The sequence below is a fragment of the Pristis pectinata genome, chromosome 4, assembly GCF_009764475.1.
Source record: "Pristis pectinata isolate sPriPec2 chromosome 4, sPriPec2.1.pri, whole genome shotgun sequence".
In the NCBI taxonomy this organism is placed as follows: Eukaryota; Metazoa; Chordata; class Chondrichthyes; order Rhinopristiformes; family Pristidae; genus Pristis; species Pristis pectinata.
In genome coordinates, this window is record NC_067408.1 from 29,949,163 (window position 1) to 29,969,041 (window position 19,879).

At 38.1% G+C, this 19,879-nt stretch overlaps 1 protein-coding gene across 2 annotated transcripts in view; it reads right to left on the minus strand.

Moving 5' to 3' along the window:
- Positions 1 to 1,072: 1,072 nt before the first annotated feature.
- LOC127569131 (glutamine--fructose-6-phosphate aminotransferase [isomerizing] 2-like) overlaps positions 1,073 to 19,879 on the minus strand; it is a 51,699-nt gene continuing 32,892 nt past the window's right edge. Inside the window, exons 8-19 of one of the 2 annotated variants that reach the window (XM_052013503.1) lie at positions 18,651 to 18,730; positions 17,566 to 17,677; positions 14,923 to 15,086; positions 12,982 to 13,077; positions 12,740 to 12,837; positions 10,152 to 10,272; positions 9,723 to 9,880; positions 7,452 to 7,566; positions 6,061 to 6,188; positions 4,279 to 4,446; positions 2,591 to 2,752; positions 1,073 to 1,866 (exon numbers count right to left, since the gene is read on the minus strand). In XM_052013503.1, coding sequence (XP_051869463.1) covers positions 1,822 to 1,866; positions 2,591 to 2,752; positions 4,279 to 4,446; positions 6,061 to 6,188; positions 7,452 to 7,566; positions 9,723 to 9,880; positions 10,152 to 10,272; positions 12,740 to 12,837; positions 12,982 to 13,077; positions 14,923 to 15,086; positions 17,566 to 17,677; positions 18,651 to 18,730 — 1,447 coding nt within the window. In that variant the 3' untranslated portion in view covers positions 1,073 to 1,821. The remainder of the gene's footprint in view (positions 1,867 to 2,590; positions 2,753 to 4,278; positions 4,447 to 6,060; positions 6,189 to 7,451; positions 7,567 to 9,722; positions 9,881 to 10,151; positions 10,273 to 12,739; positions 12,838 to 12,981; positions 13,078 to 14,922; positions 15,087 to 17,565; positions 17,678 to 18,650; positions 18,731 to 19,879) is intronic. The other variant, XM_052013504.1, reaches the window with a different exon arrangement.

Genomic DNA, 19,879 nt, shown 5'->3' on the forward strand with positions numbered 1-19,879 from the left:
CGCCTTAAGGGGCCCAACTGGGTAGACGAACTCCCCTGGGTCCTGCTAGGGATACGCACTGCGCCAAAAGAGGACCTGCATGCCTCGTCCGTGGAGATGGTCTACGGAACACCCTTAGTTGTCCCGGGCGAGTTCCTACCAGCCCCTCGGGGGCCAGAGGAAGAGCCTGCCGGGGCGCTCGACCGGCTGCGCGAGTGGCTTGGAAGCCTGGCTCCGATTCCCACCTCGCAACATGGACGGGTCCCGACCCGTATGCCGACTTCCCTCTGAGACTGTAAGTTTGTCTTCGTCAAGACGGGCGCGCACCGATCACTGCTGCAACGGCCGTATGAAGGGCCATTCCGGGTCGTTGGGAACAATGGATCTCTGTTCGTGCTGGACATTGGAGGGTGTGAGGAGGTGTTTACGGTTGACCGGCTGAAGCCGGCTCATTTAGACTCGGACCAACCCATGGTGGTACAGCGAGCGCGGCACAGGGGCAGGCCACCCAAGTCATAGTTTATTTAATTCTGGTTTTCGCGACGGTATTGCCGGTTCTGGGGGGGTTATGTAGCGGCTCAACGCACCATTATCGAACCGGCTCCTGACATCGCAACGTCATTGGAGGCCCCGATCCAAGATGGCGCGGGGCCCTCCTTCTTCCCCAGCGTTGGGTTGGGAAAGACCACACGCGGGAAGGTCAGGTGACCCGCGCGGGAAGTTTTCGGCTATTAAAGGCGCACCATGCCCCGGTCGGCATTCGACCTCTGATTTCGAAACCAGCGACTCTGTGTCTTCATTTAATGGTGTGTAGCTAGCTGCTACAACACATTGATTTGATGAGAATATATTAAGTTATGAGAAGGGAAAAGATGATGCAGTGGATCAAGGATCTGGAACTCTAAATGTTACAAGCTGGGAATAAGGATATACACGCACTATTAGAAAGATTATGGAATATGTTACTAGAATAAGTGATTAAGGCTGAGAATGTCAATTTTTAAAGAATTGGTCAGATTGGTGGTTGAAGAGAAGGTGAAACACTGGGAACAATATGGTCATGTAGGATTAAAACCACTGCTCATGTGGACCCGTAAGGTCAAATGACTGTTCCTCGTTTTAATGATAACCTGCAAAATGTTTGGCTAAAGTCTATGCATTTTGAATGCTGAAAAAGCACATCATAATTAAATGATTTACTCTGTTTACAAATCATTACCAAAGTACAAGACACATATACACAATGCACACCTTCATTTTTTTTTGAAAATGGCTTTTATCATGGATTTAAATACAAGCAAACGGCAAAAAACACTTCATCTTGCTTCTTTACTTAATTCAAACTTCCAATAATTCCCTTAGACTTAAAACGATATACAATAAAATACATTCAGTGAACATGACCAGTATAGATATTCTCAACAACCAGAAAACTGAGGGATTTTTGTAAAATTCATAAATAATCTTAAAAGGCATAAAATAGAAAAAAGGACTATGGATAATGTTTTAAAATTGATTTCCTTCATTATTAATATTGCACTTTTGTATGTATCCATTCTATGTAAACATCAGCTTCCTCCAAATCATTCAATCAAGGTAGCTACAAGAAGATGTATTTACCACATGGATAAAACACAAAGGAAGAGGCACTTAATATCGTAACCCAGCTATGTATAACCTCATTTGATTTGTATCAGACATGCATATATTCTTCTTTACTGGAGAAACCTCAATTAGATAATTTAATTAGAAGCATGTTTTCCACCAGAAGAAATGATAACCAAAAAAAGAACAAAGGTTGGTCAGAACATCGAACTTCAAATGGGCGAGGTAGTCATATCCTCATTCAACAGTGACAGACTTGGCCAGGTTTCGAGGAAAGTCAACCTGAAATAAGTAATTCAATGTAGTTAATGATCACCCACTTTTAAAAACATTCTTTCCTGTCCAAGAATAAACTAAGATTAACAGTAAAAGACTGATGAACCCCCAAAATCTTTGTCGTCAATAGTGTGCTCCTCCAAGCTTTCTGGAGGAGCATCAGGAAGATGTCACTTCTCAGATCCAGTGATATTCTTGCCCATGCCCAGTTAGGACCACTCTACCAGTTAGGATAATTAAAGGGTTTAACTTGATGAACCACCAGCAGTACAAGGGAGTTCCTAATTATTAGATGTGGTTCCCAAGGATGATAGGGTAAAAAGAGTGAAGAGGAAATCTCTTTTGTCATTTTGAATTGTCCTAGGGATGTCCAATGCAATATTTCTTTCACTACAGCTTCCTGAGCATGAATGTTTAAAGACTCAGAAACTAAGATGACTTAACAGACCAACTCAAAACCTGCCATTTCCTTTATCTTCTCCTGACCTGCCTTAAACCTACTTGAAGAATTCAACGAGACATACTCTCTTTACCACCAAATTTTATATATGTACAAACAATTGACTCTAATAGCTCAGGTATCAAACAGAACCTGTTTATAATTAGATTCAAGCTTTTAAGTGCATGATATTTCAAAAAGATTCACATTTTAAAATATTTGGATACTTTCACTTGAATAAATCACTTTGTTATTATGGTTAGTACATCTTAAGATGTAAAATTAACTCACATCATATCCTCGAAGAACAGCCAAATGGAATGAAAGAAGCTGAAGAGGAATTACAGTTAAAATACCCTGTAAGCAGTCAACGGAATGTGGAACTTCAATAGTTCTGTATGCAAATTTCGTACTCTCCTCATCATTCTTTGCACAGAGTACTATTGGACGGCCCTAAAAAAGGAAGTACATGTTAGAACTGCTGAACAAGTTCATTGTAAACACAAACAAAAAAGTTCCAGTTAAATATTTTGGTTAACAATACAATATCATATGAGGATCTGGAAGAAGAAACAACTAAAATATTCTGTTGAGAACACAGAAAAACTACATCACAATTCAGGCCCTTCGGCCCACAAAGCTGTGCCGAACATGTCCCTACCCTAGAAATTACTAGGCTTACCCATAGCCCTCTATTTTTCTCAGCTCCATGTACCTATCTAACAGTCTCTTGAAAGACCCTATCGTATCAGCCTCCACCACCGTTTCCGGCAGCCCATTCCACACACTCACCACTCTGAGTAAAAAAAAAACTTACCCCTGACATCTCCTCTATATCTACTCCACAGCACCTTAAACCTATGTCCTCTTGTGGCCACCAGTTCAGCCCTGGGGAAAAGCCTCTGACTATCTACCCTATCAATACCTCTCATCATCTTATACACCTCAATCAGGTCCCCCCTCATCCTCCGTCTCTCCAAGGAGAAAAGGCCGAGTTCCCTCAACCTGCTTTCATAAGGCATGCTCTGCATTCCAGGCAGCATCCTTGTAAATCTCCTCTGCACCCTCTCTATGGCTTCCACATCTTTCCTGTAGTGAGGAGACCAGAACGGAGCACAATACTCCAAGTGGGGTCTGACCAGGGACCTATATAGCTGCAACAATACCTCACGGCTCCTAAATTCAATTCAATGCAAAGTTTATTTGCATTCAGCCCCCAAATACATAATGTACATTACAGTGGACTTTTCTGTCCATGCAATTCAAACAAAATAATTTTAAACACCAAGTATGCATGGGTGATATTCATTTCTCAGGTACAGTTAATGTGCACACAAGATCCAAATTTAAAATTAGGCATACAAGTCCAATTGCTGCTCCTGTAGCTCAATTTCAAAAGCTACCTTCATTTAAATGATTTGAACAAAAATACCGTCTTAGTATACAGTCTGAAAGTAAGACCTTGGGCTCTTGGACACCTGCATCTATAAAATTCTCCATCCCACTTCCACTCTGATTTCTCTACCCTTGGCCTTCTACAATATTTAAAATCAGGTTAAATACAAGCTTGAGGAACACTTTTTAATGTTTTGACAAGGTGCATTACAGCCTTCTGGATTCAGCATCGACTCAGTTCACTTAATGATCCTATTTTTACTATTAGGATCCTTTCCAGACCCATCTTTTGTTCCTTTACATTCCATTACCACTCTGCCTTGTACCATCATCAATTGTTATTCAACATCTCCTGTCTTCCACTTTGTTACAGACCTTTAGTTTGTTCTTTCATTGCCTATCCTGAAACATCAACTCTCTCGTTCCATAGGTGTTGCCGATTATTTTTATCTCTTTCAGTTATTTATGATGGATTTAACCTTATCAGAAAGTTAGAATTCAACTCCTCAAACTTGCGGTTGAATAGGGTAACATACAAAACACAACATCAGATGCACTCTAAAATAAATCAACAATAACTCTACCTGTCGTGCAGCGACCTGTTGCATAGCATTCTGACACTTCGTGTAGCATGAATCCTTCATAACAATCATTATAACAGGCATCAGCTTGTCAACTAAAGCTAAAGGACCATGTTTCAATTCTCCAGCCAGGATCCCTTCAGAATGCATGTAAGTGATTTCTTTGATTTTCTATTGACATAACAAAAAAAGTTAATTACCAGAGTGTTGTACTCAATATCTTATAGAAAGCTATATATAATTAAACCAGAAATGGTCAAAAAGAGAATAGCTTTTCCTCACACAATCAAGCACTTATAAATACTTCACAGCTAATTTCATCATTTACATTCAAGACTGCAAAACAGATATACAAAAGCTTGCACACAATTAGAGGAATATGAAGTTGTGTGACACAATAGGAAATTTTTTAAAAAGTCATATTAAATGGGTGAGCAAAAACCATGTCAGCTGGAGTTTAACGTGAAGTAGTATGAAGTCATTTGCTTTGAATCAGGTTTATAAAAAGAGTATTTTCTTAATGTTAAGTGATTTGTAGCAATTATATATAATTAGGATTTAGGCGTTCTTTCTACAAATCACTTTTGCTTTTGATACATATAGCAATGAAAAACCAAGTATTGTACTTCCCTAAAAATGTTTAGAGTAACATCATCTGAAGGGAGATGGAATATAAAAGGAAGTGATGTACCAGTTAGACTGCAATTTTTTTTCCCCCTACAGTCTTCATCTGGGGTAATCTGGACACCTCAGTCTCAAGAGACACTTAATAAAGTTAAGTGCTCCATAACATTACCAGCATTTAAATTATGGGAACACATTACATGACTGTAGTTCATATCCCCAGTGTTTACAAAAGTGAGGAGTGAGTCAATCAAGTATGATGTAAACAATACAGGAGTTGCAATTGGTCCATGCAGATGAACTATGTTGTTCACCAGGGAAAGTCCTGCCTGAGGGAATGTACTTAATAAATTAAAGCTAGGGCAGTTACGAGCCCAACCAGAACCCCCACCCTCACAACGCAAATTTGACATTTTCTGCCTCAAAAAGATGGGTACTCTTAAAATTTTGAACATTGAAATTGACATTTCATTCTAAAGGCTATTGAATGTCAAGGTGCAATGATGCATAAATGGAGTCGGAGAATAGGTTAGTCTAATCTAAGCAAATAGCTAAGGGGAAATCATAGAGCTGTATTTATTCTACATTTTTATGAATACACAAACAAGAAAATAGTCAAATTGGGATAAGGGAAGATAAAATGCTTTTCAATACTTCTCGGGAAATAAAGTGTGGAAACATGGAATTAGTGGGATTGATATGGAGCTGCCACATAACACAACTAGCATGGGGCTATCCATCAATGCACAGAATAGACTTAACAGACAAGGTTAATGAGTGGCATTACATACACGTGTAGCATATACCACAAAAAAAATGAAATAAGTAGTAAAAAAATTATATTGGTTGCTGTTATTATTATTGCCAAATGTCATTCATTGACACTTTTTAATAAGTGGACTGACAGCTAGAAAAGGTGGCAGGAGATGTATTTATATCAGAAGGATTCATCGAAGGATGGGATGAAAGGGGAGAACACATACAAGTGAAGAATCCAAAGAGCACAATGGTCTTTTCAAGTGAATGACTTGAAAAAGTTAACTCTATTTCTCTTTACAAATGCTGCCAGATTGCCTTAGTATTTCCATTTTTTTTTACTTCAGTTTATAGCAGCCTCTGATTTTTTTATTACAAGGAGGATTTTATAGAGGTTCTACTTACTAAAGCTCCTTCAAGGCAGGTAGCATAATGATACCCACGGCCCATGACTAGGAGTGATTTGTGCTGGAACAGCTCTTGGGCCAATTGCTGAATTTTTTCATCCAAGGACAAAACTTCTTTGATCAAGTCTAAGAGAAGTGACATGGAAATAAAAATAAAGGGTTAGTAAATGAGGGCAGTTGTAAGGCTAATAAATATATCTGAACTGATCTAGTTATCTTCTAAATTTATCAGGGATTTGCAATCAAAGCAACTTGCATGCAAATATTTAATAAGAAAAGCATGTTTTCAGATACAATTATGTTTATCACAGAGAAGGAGCCTGTTTTCCCCAAGTTCAATGCCAGATCTTTCCCAAACTAGACTTAATCACAATGGCCTGTTCTTCCTTTATAATCATGCAATTTCATCTGCTTCAAACACCTTAGTCGAATGGAAAACTATTCCATGCTCTGGCAATTAGAAGTAAAAGGAAATTCCTCCAAACTTTCAAATTGATTGATGCTCTCTCATTACCAAGTTCCCAAGGTGGATTCAGAGAGGATGTTTCCTCTTGTCGGGCAACAAAAAAAAACTAAGGGTCACTGTTTAAAAACAAGGGTTTGCTCAATTAAACCAGAAGTTTGGAGATTTGTTCCATGAGTTTTTAAGAACTCTTCTTCAGAAGTGCAGTGTAAACAGATTGCCAGTGTAATTCCCTATGTTTTATAGGGTGAAGAATGAATGATATAAATGGTTATGGTGCCAGTTGAGTAAATGTGGTGATGGCTTGTTTATTGCAACCAATCTGTCTGGAGGAGATGCAAATAAAAAGGTGATGAATGAGACAGAGTGAAGAAACAATGCTGGAATCACGAGATGTAGAGCACTGCAATTGCTGCAAGTTTAAAATAAAAGAGAATGGTGGAAATACCCAGTAGGTCAGGCAGCATTTTGGGAGACAGAATTTAATCCCCAATTTAAACTCAGCTGGAACATGGCATTTAGACAAGGGAATTCTGAATTACAAGTCTGCACAATTACACAGGCAAGAGAAACAAAATATTTAAACCCCATGTCTTTGTTCCCATCTTTTAGAACTGAATCCTACCCAAACATAATGTAAATGATGAGGAGGCTGATGGGCAGGAGGCCACAACCTGAAGTCAAAGGGAATAATCCCCAACTTCAAGTTTTGGGAGTAGCAGGTCAAGAGATGATCAGTGATGGTGGAGAGAGCGAGGGGAAAGTCCAAGATTTCCTAGTTGGACCAGTAGAAACAAACAAGCCTTAAAAAGTGGTTCAACAGAATACAGCAACATTTAATAGATGAATCTAGTTAATTTTATGTAATTTAATAAACAGTTGTCTGGTTACATTTCAGTTATGGTTTGATAAACAATGATAACCACCTGGTAAAAATTGAAGCCCAGCAATGATGTCCTTTCTCCTTTCCTGCATTGAGATGCGATCCTCAGACATCATGAGGCCAAACATAATTAAAGAAACAAACTGGCTTGTATAGGCCTGTAAATAAGTTAAGATAAAACAGTTATCAGGAGGTTCACAATGATGTATTTAAGAAATGTTTAAAAGATCTGAAGAATATTGTGCTGGTATAGGGATTATCAAGCATTGCTCATTTTAAAGAAAGATTTATTTTATCATTTCACTCAGCTACTTGCATGGCTGGCAAATAGCATTCAATTTTTATTTCAAAGCAGCCAATGCAATGCCAAGTTGAGATCTAATATGAACAATAAATGGTTCATATAATACAATGTTGTCTACGTGGATTTTAGTAAGGTGTTGTTTGACAAGGTCCCTCATGGGAGGCTCATCCAGAAGATTAAGATACATGGTATTCATGGTGAATTGGCTGTTTAGATTCAGAATTGGCTTGCCCATAGAAGACAGAGGATAGTGGTCAATGGGACTTATTCTGGCTAGAGGTCTGTGATTCTGCAGGGATCCATACTGGGACCTCTGCTGGAAAAGGGAAAAGAGAAGGTTGGTCAGTGCCAACGACTGCAGAATAGACATCTCAGAAAAGTTCTTTGATTTTGGAGCTTCATGCATTTACTTTCTTTGAAATAATTCATTCCAAACAAAAGCTCTTTTACGGAAGAGTTCAGCTTGAACTCCAGCGGATGGCAATTCAAATAGAGAACCTAATAGAGAAATTGAAGACTAGAAAAAGATAACTAATATTATCTTGATAGAACGTGGGAGTTAGACAAGCCTAAATTCATGTTCTTATGTCCTTGCAAACATACAAATTAGCTTGTTAATTCTTTTTATACCATCCATATACAAATGAAATATATTTGATGTAAAGAAAATCATGTTACTTATTCCATCACATAGCACGATTTCAGCTGGGGATCACAGTAAAGCTCTGCTAACCCATCATGCTCAGGACTTTTGAGGTGCTGGACTGTCATTCTGACTACCTCATTAATTCCTATTAATACCCCCAACATATATTTTACATGTTAACACTGTAGTATAATAAATTTTCCAGTGAACAAGTTTAAAGGGAGTGATCGAAACAGTGCCCCAGTGAGCCATATACCAAACCATGGGGATTTCCAAACAACCAGATAACAGGAGTTTCACCACACTACTTTTTCCCTTTATGTCCAGGTTCATTCTTCTTGCTTCAAAATTGATTGAGAATGTCATTACGTCTTCCAAAGAAAATTCTTTTAATCCTTTTTTCTCTCTCAACTAGCCAGGAACTGAAGACCTGCTTCTTTCAACAGCTAAGATATAAATTTGACTAAACAGAGATTAAATCAGCATAACTTATTTTTGGCAAAAGAAAATTATGAGGGGTTATGCAAGATCTTTTGCTGTTGTAGTAGGCGTTCTATTTCACCAACTGTAAGGCTATCACTTGCAGTTTCCACTAGATGCACTGGCAGATTTTCCAGATGAACAATATAAATGGCTAATAATGATTTTATTACCATAGTACCTTCAGGGTTTCTGTCAGAGCTACAGAGATCAGGACATCCCTGGGGAAATTCAGTCTTGATGTAAATAGGTACAGTGGGTACCAATTGCTGGGAAAGGGCCATGATATTTGGTGAAAAATTTGAAACTCTTATCAGTTGAAGACAACATGGATTAAAATGCATCTCCCCAAAGCAGGGAAATACTGATCACACAAAACATCACAAAATGTCACATCAGTGGAGTACAGTCCCAGACCTGAAATGGTAATTGTTTCACTATCCATAGATGCTGCCTGACCTGCTGAGTATTTCCAGCATTTTCTGTATTCAGGTTGCACAATTAATTTGCATCAGTATTCACAGCCAAGAAGATTGTATGCTGAACCTCACAAATAATATTGAATCAGTGACAATACACAAGGTTTCCTTAAATAAAGTAATAAAGAAAATAAGACAAAACCCCAAATGGTTCCTATCCCATGGTTTTAAAGGACATGACACAAGAATAATCTTCTGATTTCTCTCAATTAGGGAATAATTCCTTTAGATTGTAAAATTCCATCTGTCTCTGCTATTGAGATGAAATGTTAACATTTTTCTCACCTGACCTGCTAAATATTTACAATGTTTTCAGTTTTTGTTATGAAATTGCATAGTGTTTGTTTAGTGGTACTCACAGCATAAATAAAAGATAACATTGATCGTTTAAAAAAAGTCATTAACCTTTGTACTTGCTACTCCAATTTCAGGTCCAGCATTAATATGTATACCACAATCTGTTTCTCGAGAAATCGAGCTTCCAACTGTATTTGTAATGCCAACAGTCAAGGCACCACGATCCTTACAGTATCGCAGAGCCATGAGGGAGTCTGCAGTTTCACCTGTTAAACAGAAGTAGATTTGGGCATGATACAAAACGATATCTTGGCAGGATAAAAAAAATTATTTTACAATCATCTTCTTTCACTTTACTTCAGCAATTAAAATTACTATAGACAAACTTATCTTCTGATGGAAGAATCTTGTTCAATAAGTAGTTTTTAAGTTATACCTTCCAAAGTGTCAGAGAGCTAATTTGCTCATAACTACATGTAGATGTATATTATTACAAGAAATAACAACAAAATTCAAAACTCAAGTTTTAATACATACCTGACTGGCTAATGAAAAAACAGACGTCATCTCTGAAAACAGGAGTACTTCTGTCCAAGAAATCACTAGCAAGTTCAACCATCACCGGTAGTTCAGTTAATTCTTCCAATATTTGACGTGTCTAAGTTGACCAAAAATTAAAATACAGAGATCTATCTACACTGGTTACAGAATAAAATGAACACCTCGTTATGAACAATTCAAGGTAAACTTTGCTCAAGCTTCTTAGAATCATTGACTGTTCAATCACAAGCAGATGTCAGTCACAACATTGAATATGATTGCTGTTTTATTTATGTTTTTTTATTTTGAGGGATACAATTTAGCCAGCACTTCCAGATAATACATATGTTCTAGTGCAATAGAATCTTTTACATCAATTCAATGAGACAGATGGAGCTTCCAGTCAATGTTTCTTCTGTTGCAAGCCTTTTGACCTATTATTAGAGGAGAATGAAATGCTATTCAGTTTCCTCAAGCCTAACATAGTTGCAATTGGCACACTGGAGAAAAAGAAGTCTGGTGGTTCTCCAAGATGGCTAATGAAGGTAATAGGGAAGAGACTGACTCTTCCACATAATGTGGCATTGTGGGTGGTACTTTCTCAGGTGGCATGTTCCTTCCACTAGGTGCACAGAACCTAATGTGTGCTTCAGATGCATGGCCAGGTGGTTCTCAATGTCAAATGCTCCTTCTCCATCTTGAGTCCCTAGGAGTAGGTAGCGATGTTGCACTTTCAGGAAGCTTTAAGGACATCCTTGAATCTTTTTCTCTGTTCAACTGGCAATCTCGTTCTATGACACTACTTGGAATAGACTGTCTATCTGAGGAATCCAGTGTCAGGTATGTGCATGATGTGGCCAGCCTGAAGGAGTGCAACTAGAAACTCAATGCTGGGGATGATGGCCTGAGAAAGAACACTGAAATTAGTTTGCTCATCCTTTCAGTCAATTGAGGATTTTACAAAGGCATTTTTGGTGCTATTTTTAAGTGCTGAGAGATGCCTATAGTTCTAGTCTCAAAAGCACATCGGGAATAATTAATGGGAAAGGGAACGTCCACAGCCAACTGCAGTATTTTTTTTTCTCCTCCCAAATTCTCCAAAAATGTTTCAGAATGAGATTATCCGAGGATGCTCAGATACAAAGGCCAGTGATTGCACCTCACCATGGCTCTCACCATTTGTATTTTGAGGTCTCAGATGGAGTCCTAAAGACCATAGATATTTGCAAAGGCAAGAAGCATTCCTTCATGTTTCAAGTCCACACCATACAGTCAGTCATCTAAGAGAAATGGAGGGTTATGGGCTGTGTAGGAGGGAAGGGTTAGATTGATCATAGAGAAGGTTTATATAGGTCAGCACAACATCATGGGACGAAGGGCCCATACGGTGCTGTTTGTTCTGTGTTCTATGTTCTATGTCTACAACAGGTTGGCCCAGGACATTCAATAGATGACACAATTTCTTCCAAGTTCAATTTTCCAGATGATTAAACACTTTCAATGAGAAATGTGTGAATGGCAATGGAAAAAAAGAATGTTCCCCAAAAAGGTACCCGATATTTTTCTGCAACATTAATCAGGGAGAAAGATTTAAAACAAAAACCAAACAAAACACAAAACATTGTGAACAAACCAAATCTAAAACAGAATTTCTGGACAACTATTTTAGCACTAACACATAGCCCAGCTCCTAAATGCAACTGTACTTTGTGCTCCAGTGCATTTCCAGATTTTTGAAAGAGGTACTCCATGCACTTCTAGAAGCAGCTTGACATGCAGTGACACAAATAGCATGCAACATTTGCTTTGATGTCACTTGTAATAACTTATACTGCACTTATTGTACCTGTGCTTCAAATACTGTTGCAGTACTTCACTGGAAAGCCAAAGCAGGTTTGGCATTGGTTAAAAACCTCCACCTTATCTCAGCTGCTGCCAGAGATGCCAAAGTCTCTAAGAAAGTTCTTTAAAGTATGGGTAATTATTGCTACCCATCTTTCCTGACCTCCTCAGTTTACCTACCATAAAAGTGATCACGTCCCCAACAGACAGCACCTCCTCCCCCACGTGAACTCTCTAATAAGCTCTACCTATCCGAGGAAACCCAACCCTGTTTATTACCTTCAATGACCTTCCCCAACAATCTTACTGACCTCTCCCACAGCCTCCCACCATCTCAATCTCTGTGGCTGATCTCTGCACTGCCCAAATGCCAGTACAAAATTCTTCCCACATTGGTCTGCACCCAAAATCTGTCCAGTCCCTAAAATTTTCTCCTCAAACCCTCTCTTCCCTTCATCCTTCTTAATTATCTGCCCTTAAACCCACTCCAACGCCAGATGTATTTTCCTGCACTTTTCCTCTGCAAGCTTCAGTCTCTGCCATGGTTGCAAGTTTTTTCAAGGCTTTAGGCCTTGCTTATGATAAAATGGAGCAATTAGAGAGTCTTACACAAAACTGGACAGGCTTCTTCATGCAGTGCTGGTTTAACTCCTGCTTATATGTTTTTAGTCTACTGTGCCTGAAGACTCAGGCAAGGTAAACTGAAAGAAAATGAATAGAAGACACTGAATGTTCAAACTTACTGCCACTGCAGCATGGTAACTGGTGCCACACCCAATCAAGAGCAAGCGTCTGCATCGTTTTATTTCTTTGACATGGTCTCTCAATCCACCCAGCATTACTGTAATAAATAAGAACGGCCCATGTAGTGACTCCTTATAAAAAAAAATTGCATTCAAAATACTAGTAATTTGCTAGCTGACAAATAACATAATAGATATTGAAACTAAATCTTGTGCCACAAATGTAATTATATATTTATTACCTGTGCTATTTGTAAAATTTACTCTTCCTCGCAAAGTATTAACTATAGATTCTGGCTGTTCAAAAATCTCTTTCTGCATGAATGCTTTGAAGTTACCTGCAAGAAAAAAAAATATTACATTCCAAATTATTTTAAATTTAACTACAATAACAAATCTTTACAATCATATCTACTGTTCAACTTAGGGATCATAAACCATACTCATTTTATCCAGTGGTTAGAACAAAATCAACAGGACATCCTCAACCCAACAGGGGATGCAAGAGTAATTAGAAAGAATTGGGGAAAATTAAAGAAATTAACTGTACCCCAGGATACAGTAGAAAGAACAGATCAGATAGGGTAATTGGAAAAATTCGATGCTGGTAAATTACTTCCATGTTTTTGAATGATTTATGGTAATAATATATGAAACCAAGGAGCATGAACAAATTCTTTCTGGAACCATTAATGCAACAGTAGTTTCCTTGAGATGCTTAAAGTGTAATGAAAATAAATGGATGATCACTTTCTGCAAACACAGTCTGAGGGATAACAAAAATTAGCCATTTTTTAATAACTTGTTTCCGTGCGGAATTCCACAAAGGAGGCCATTTTGCCCCACTGAGTCTTTCCCAGCTTACAGAGCAAACCTATTCCCTCACTCATTCTCCCTGTAAACTACTCTCTACAGATTTCCATCAACTCACCCTCAAATTTAACCTAGTGTACTAGTGGCAATTAGCCTATTAACCAGCATATTGGGGACAATAAACTCGACTTTGACACTGAAACCGAAGACAGAGGGGTGGGGCGTTGGGGGGTGGGAGTGGGGGAAATCCATGTGGTTATAAAAGGTGAAAGTACCAGAGACCAGAAATGAATGCAGTTCTGCAGTTTGTTGGAGCTGCAGGGCAGCAGTTCTATTAGCTGTGCCCCTGTTCCACCCAAAGATGGGGGCATTTCAGTTTGAAACTGTATCTAAGAGAAAAAAAAATCTGTGGTAAGGTTTAAGTAGTAAGAGTGCACAAAGCCAGCTCAAACTTGGTTACTTGGTTGCAGGGCCTTTCTGCAATTGGCAAGGTCGGCCTGAAGAAGTCAAAAATCTTTGGCAATCATTTAAGTCTGACCATCAAGCTGAACTGAGGCAATTTTGTTAGAGTTTAAATGATCGGAGATACTTAGAAGTAAATGTAATACATTTACATAATTAAAAGAACTTAAATACATTTGCCCAAATTATTTAAGATATTATTAATATTTAATAATTACTAAAGGAAAAAGCAAACCCCTTAGCTAAGCATATCTGGCCTCTCAGTTCAGTATGATCAGGAACCACTCATGGAGTCACTGCCAAGTCCAAGAGCTTTGTTTAGCCATCAGGAGTTATTCCTTTTCATTGAAGTAAATGGAGTCATTGAACCTGTGGCAGTTGGAAAATCATCAGCTGTCACCTGAGAGGTAGCTTCAGACTTCTATGTTCATGAATACTCTGGGGGGAAAAAATCATATGCAGAACAGCCAGCATTTAAGGTAAATCTGATGATTAAAATGCAAGGAAAAGGACTGAAATACGTGAGAGAAATTGGGGAGGGAAGGTAGCAATTAAAAATGTCAAAAATTGGCATTGAGTTTTCATGAACCTGACTAATATTATTAAATAAAACTTAAGAAATTTATGATTTGAAAACTATACCCAAGAGAATACCTTTAATTCCATCATGCTGGAAATGACTATATTCTGTCATTGTAGATATAGTTCAACATTACAACCTGAAAGCTGATCTAAGAAATTCTTGTTAAGTACATTTATTAAACTGGTGTGAGATGACATGAATTTATAACACCTTTGCAGAAAGTGTGTAATCCAGCGTATGCTTACTGTAATAAATATATCATCACTGCTCAATGGGTTCTACCTGATTTTTTCCCCCCAAAACTGTTTCTGCAGATACCACCTACCTTTCATTATTTGTTGCAATTCTATCTGCAGAGTATGTATGGTTCTGGATGCCGAATCACCCACTGATCTTTCAGCACGGTGAATGGAGAGACAACCATCCACCACTGCAGCAATGTCATCATCTTCCAGAAATATCACTTTGTTTGTGTGCTCAATGATTGCACTGTTGAATAATTGATGAATGATTAAGCCACTGCTGTAATTATTTAATGTGTGAATATATATACACACACACACACACACACACACGTGTATATATATATATATATACACACACACAAACAACCTGACACAACATACTACTACAAAATGAATTTTTATTATTCCTGTATATGCAGCAATATTTATAAAGTCAATGACTGATAAATTTTTCCTGCAATTAAAATCTGCCAAGACATCATTTCAGATTTGCTTTAACAATAATGCTGTACTTTTTATAGTAATATTGTAAACCACTCTGAGATGTTTCACCACATTAAAGTCACTAAGTAAATGTGAGTTGATGATCACTTAAGAAATAAACAGAAGAACAAATACATCTTATCACATTCTCAAGATGTTCCACAACAGACACCAACCATTTAACCATTTTGAAAGCAGAGTCACTATAATGGAGTTAGATGCAATGGTGAATTGCCATAAGGAAAACACCCACGCTTAACTTTAATTAATGGGTATCCTTTTGATCATTTGACTGAAAGAACATTGGCATTTTTGTTTTAAAACACATTACAAGATTATTAATGTTTCTGAAACCAAGGCATTAAATTTAGCATCTCACCAGAACCTGTGATAATGCAATGCTCTCTCATGAATGCACCAAATTGTCAATCTACATAAACACTAAGAACCTGAAACCAACAATTGGATTTGACTAACTGCTTGAAGGCAAGAATGAAAGGTGAATGAGGAATGCAGTGTCCCTCATACAGAAGCTGGCCAGCGAGATTTATTAATGCTAGTTCCAGATTTGGACAGTGGTTCAAGTTTTCTGAAGTGACAGTGGCTATGGCCTAACTGTAGTTGAATTTAAGTCATCAGAGAGTGTTTCTTGCTATAACCTGCCTACCTGGGTACAGCCCATAGAGTGAAGTCCTCAAGAAAATTTCCAGGTAATTAAATTGTATCTGGCGGTACATCCAGAGGGTGTCCTTTGCCTGTCTGTCAAAATCCTCCTCCTCCTCTGCCATCCACTGTCCCTGTCCCTCCAAACACTTCTGATGGAGATGTCTCAGGCAAAGCCCGAGTCCTCCTGGCAGCAAGGTTGTGTAGGAGCCAACAAATGATAACATATGAAGTCAACTATAGAGACAACTACCTGGCACCCTAGGAGCAGTGAAGACATTAGAATCACTCCAGAGGTCCCCACTGGCTTTCTTCACTAGATGCTTCATGGTTCTATATAGCAATTGTTATATTGGAGAACAACAATAGATGGAAGTCACAGAGAGAAGAGGAGCCATTATTGTCTGAGATGCAAACCCCAGGACACAGCAGTGCCCAAAACACAGCAGACAATTTGGACTGCCTAAAGAGTCCAGGATACAAGGAATTAACCAGGAGAAATTTCCATTATAACAACTCATGGTAGAGCATAATTAATATTTCAAGGATTGATTGTTTGAGCTTCTTGAAGAGTTGCGGTTCTCCAGTGGTGTCTGACACACATCATTCCCCGGACTTTCAGGAAGACTGCGATGTAACATTGTCACTAACAAAGCAGACTACGTCCCCTTTCCTCAAGTACAGATAAACATGACTTCCCCAATGCAGCAGTGCTGAAAACTACGAAAAGAGGTGTAGATTAGCCACTGAAGCCTGGATTGATCTGGAGGCTAGAAAGTTCAGATGATAATGACGTTGGCCTCTACAGGAAGAGCTGTCCAGGTAAGAGTGCTTGCTGTAGGTCACGCACATCTGTTATTATTGTTGTAAAAAACCTTTGTCTTGGAATACTTTGTTCAGCAGAGAGCTAGAGATAAGAGCCAGGTGCAAGTAGGGGCACAGGCCTCCTTGATAATCATCCAAAAATGTTTAATTTGGAGTTTATGAATGCACATGCATATTTTCCTCATAACATTATGCCCATCTAAAAGTTGTGAAATTTAAATACTTGTGAATATCTTTCATATTTGTCCTAGAACTCCAGCTTGTGCACTGAAACTACAATGGAAGTATGATGAAGAAGTAATACATGAGAAATGACAGTGTACCTCACCCAAAGTCACTAAATAGAAGGCTTCTCCTAAATCCTCAGAGATCCTCCAGACTGCAGAATTAACTGTCAGTGTTTGCATGGTCTTTCAAACTGCACAGCTACAGTAAATACTGCACTATAAAGAAGTGCTTCTTTTTGAGTGGCCAATTATTTCTCTAAAGTGGAAAACTCTGACACTTTCACACGGCAATTCTCAAAATAACCATTGGATGATAAATTACATCATCATGTTTGTGTCCCACATGCAAACTGCTTGATGTGCGTCACAACTGGAATTGCCAGGTCAAATTTCATGAAAATGCAAGCTTCTTGTAGGTCAAATAAATTTTGCATTTTCCTTCCAAATGACAAATTTTTAAAATTACATAATGATTAAAAATTGATGCCACCAGATTCAATTTCTCGGCAATGGTTTTACACTTACCTAGCATCAGATGCAAAGTAAAATTCAACAGTTTTGTCCTCTCCAGGGAATTTAAAATCTTCATGCTCAATTTTGTGTGCTTTGGATATTGGGTCATTTTTGTTATTTTTGTCTATAATGAAAAAAAAGTACTAAGTAATTTAGTTAAGTTCTTTCACCATAAACAAACAGAATGGGAAAAAAAACCAAGAAATTCCTTCATAAGATGTAAGTTAGGAATAAAAGAAATCTTTGTGTGTCAAAGTTTCAAAAGTGCTCTACGAATTTACTTGAGAGAGATCTGCATGGTCTTTCAGATGAAATGTTAAACAGAAACTCTGCCAACTCTTTCAGGTCAACCTAAAAGATCCTAAGGGTTGACTTAGAAAAATAAACAGGGGGATCTTCTCGTGTCTCAGCCAATCCTCACTAATTTGAACAGTTTAATTGGTCATTTGCTGCTGTTTGGATTTTTGGGTCCTCATTGTGTGAAATCTGAGTGCCATATTTCCATACATTACAATAGTGGATATTCTTTCTGTAAATTCCAAGTACAAATTTCAGAAGGCTATTTAGATAAAGCTAAAGGGAACATTTACTGGTTTAAATACATAAGAAAATTTTCCTCATATTGGAGTGAAGTTTAAAATTTAATGATTCAAAGACAGCAACTTTACAATATTGGAGACACAAGAGATTCTGTAGATGCTGGAATCTGGAGCAACACACAAAATGTTGGAGGAACTCAGCAGGTCAGGTAGCATCTATGGAGGGAAATAAACAGTTGACGTTTTGGGCAGAGCCCCTTCATCAGATAAAGAGTCTCGACCTGAAATGTCGACTGTTTATTTCTCTCCATTGATGCTGCCTGACATGCTTAGTTCCTCTAGCATTTTGTGTGTGTAACTTTACTATATTCTCATCATCCCCAGTACATTTACCATTAACAAGAACAAACTGATATTTGAGGCCAGAGCAAAAATTTGTTTGAGTTTAGCTTGAACCAAATCGGTTCTTTTTGGTTATACAAGTTAATTAAGAAGACAGAACAGTGATACAGTTCTGAACAATTAACTGTCCTACTTATTCATTGATGGCCAACTTACGTGCTTGGTACAGGATTGGAATTTGGTCAGTGAAGAGCCTATTCTTGCTGCGAATACCAATCAGCAGAGGGCTCCCTCGCCTAAGGGAGATAAAAAAAGAAAATACTGAATTTAATTTAAAGCCATATTAAAAAAATTATGGAGAATTGTACAAATGGAATTATAAAGGCGTTACCAACTGTGCAGGTACATAAAGTAAAAAAAATTACAATAGTGTAACATCCAGATTACCTTATTATTGATTCACGTCTTATTAGTTCTACTTTTAAGATGTTCTAGTGATAAAGTGATTTTTGAAAATTGTCCATAGCTTTATTTTTGGGACACCATAACTAAAACAATAGGATTGGGAGGCAATATGCAAGCATGGATTACAGTCTGGAAGGATGCCATTTGGCCTACTGAATCCATGCTGGTTCAATGCAAGAGCAATTCAGCTTGTCTCACTCATTTGTTCTCTCTCTGTAGTCTTGTTTTCTTTTCAACTACTTATACAGTTTTCTTTTGAATTTTCCACCGCATTTCAACATTGTGGGTTTGGAAAGGGGGTGGAATAAAAGAGTAGGAAACTAATGACTGCCTCAACCTGTTTGGATGGCTCTCGCTGAAAGATGAAAGCGGTACTTCTCTAAATTAATTCTGGGCTAAATAGTGTGGAATTTGCCCTATCGTCCACCTGTTATTTTGCTGCACTGAATTGCTGATTCTCTACAGATGGGCAGATTAGTGTAACAAGGCCACATTGGTGAATAGGTCTTAAGCAAGGCCACAGTGGTGAACAGGATTTCCAAAAGAAAACTATAACATTCAATGAACTAGAAAAAAAGTTACTGAAAAACACTAGATCACATACAAATCAATGAAATCATTAAACCTAATTAAAACAGGTTTTCTAAGAGTCACCCATCTTCACTATTCTTCAGGTCAGAAAAATGGGATCTCTGATCCTATGCCAGGTCTGAAAGAATACTGGGGAATCCCAGGAAGGTTGGCCTCTGCTGTTAAACTCTATGTGGAGTTCAGCAATGAAGCAGAGTGACAGGTGCAGTAGCAACTCAAGACCAATGGTATGAAAAGGAAATCACCATTGCCCTTCATTTCATTACTTAAGATTAATGTTAGTGCACCTGTTTTTGTACTACAGAGAGAAAAAAAAAGAGACAAGAGGCTGCAGATGCTGGAATCTGGAGCAAAAGATGTATTGCTGGAAGAACTCAGTGACCAAGCAG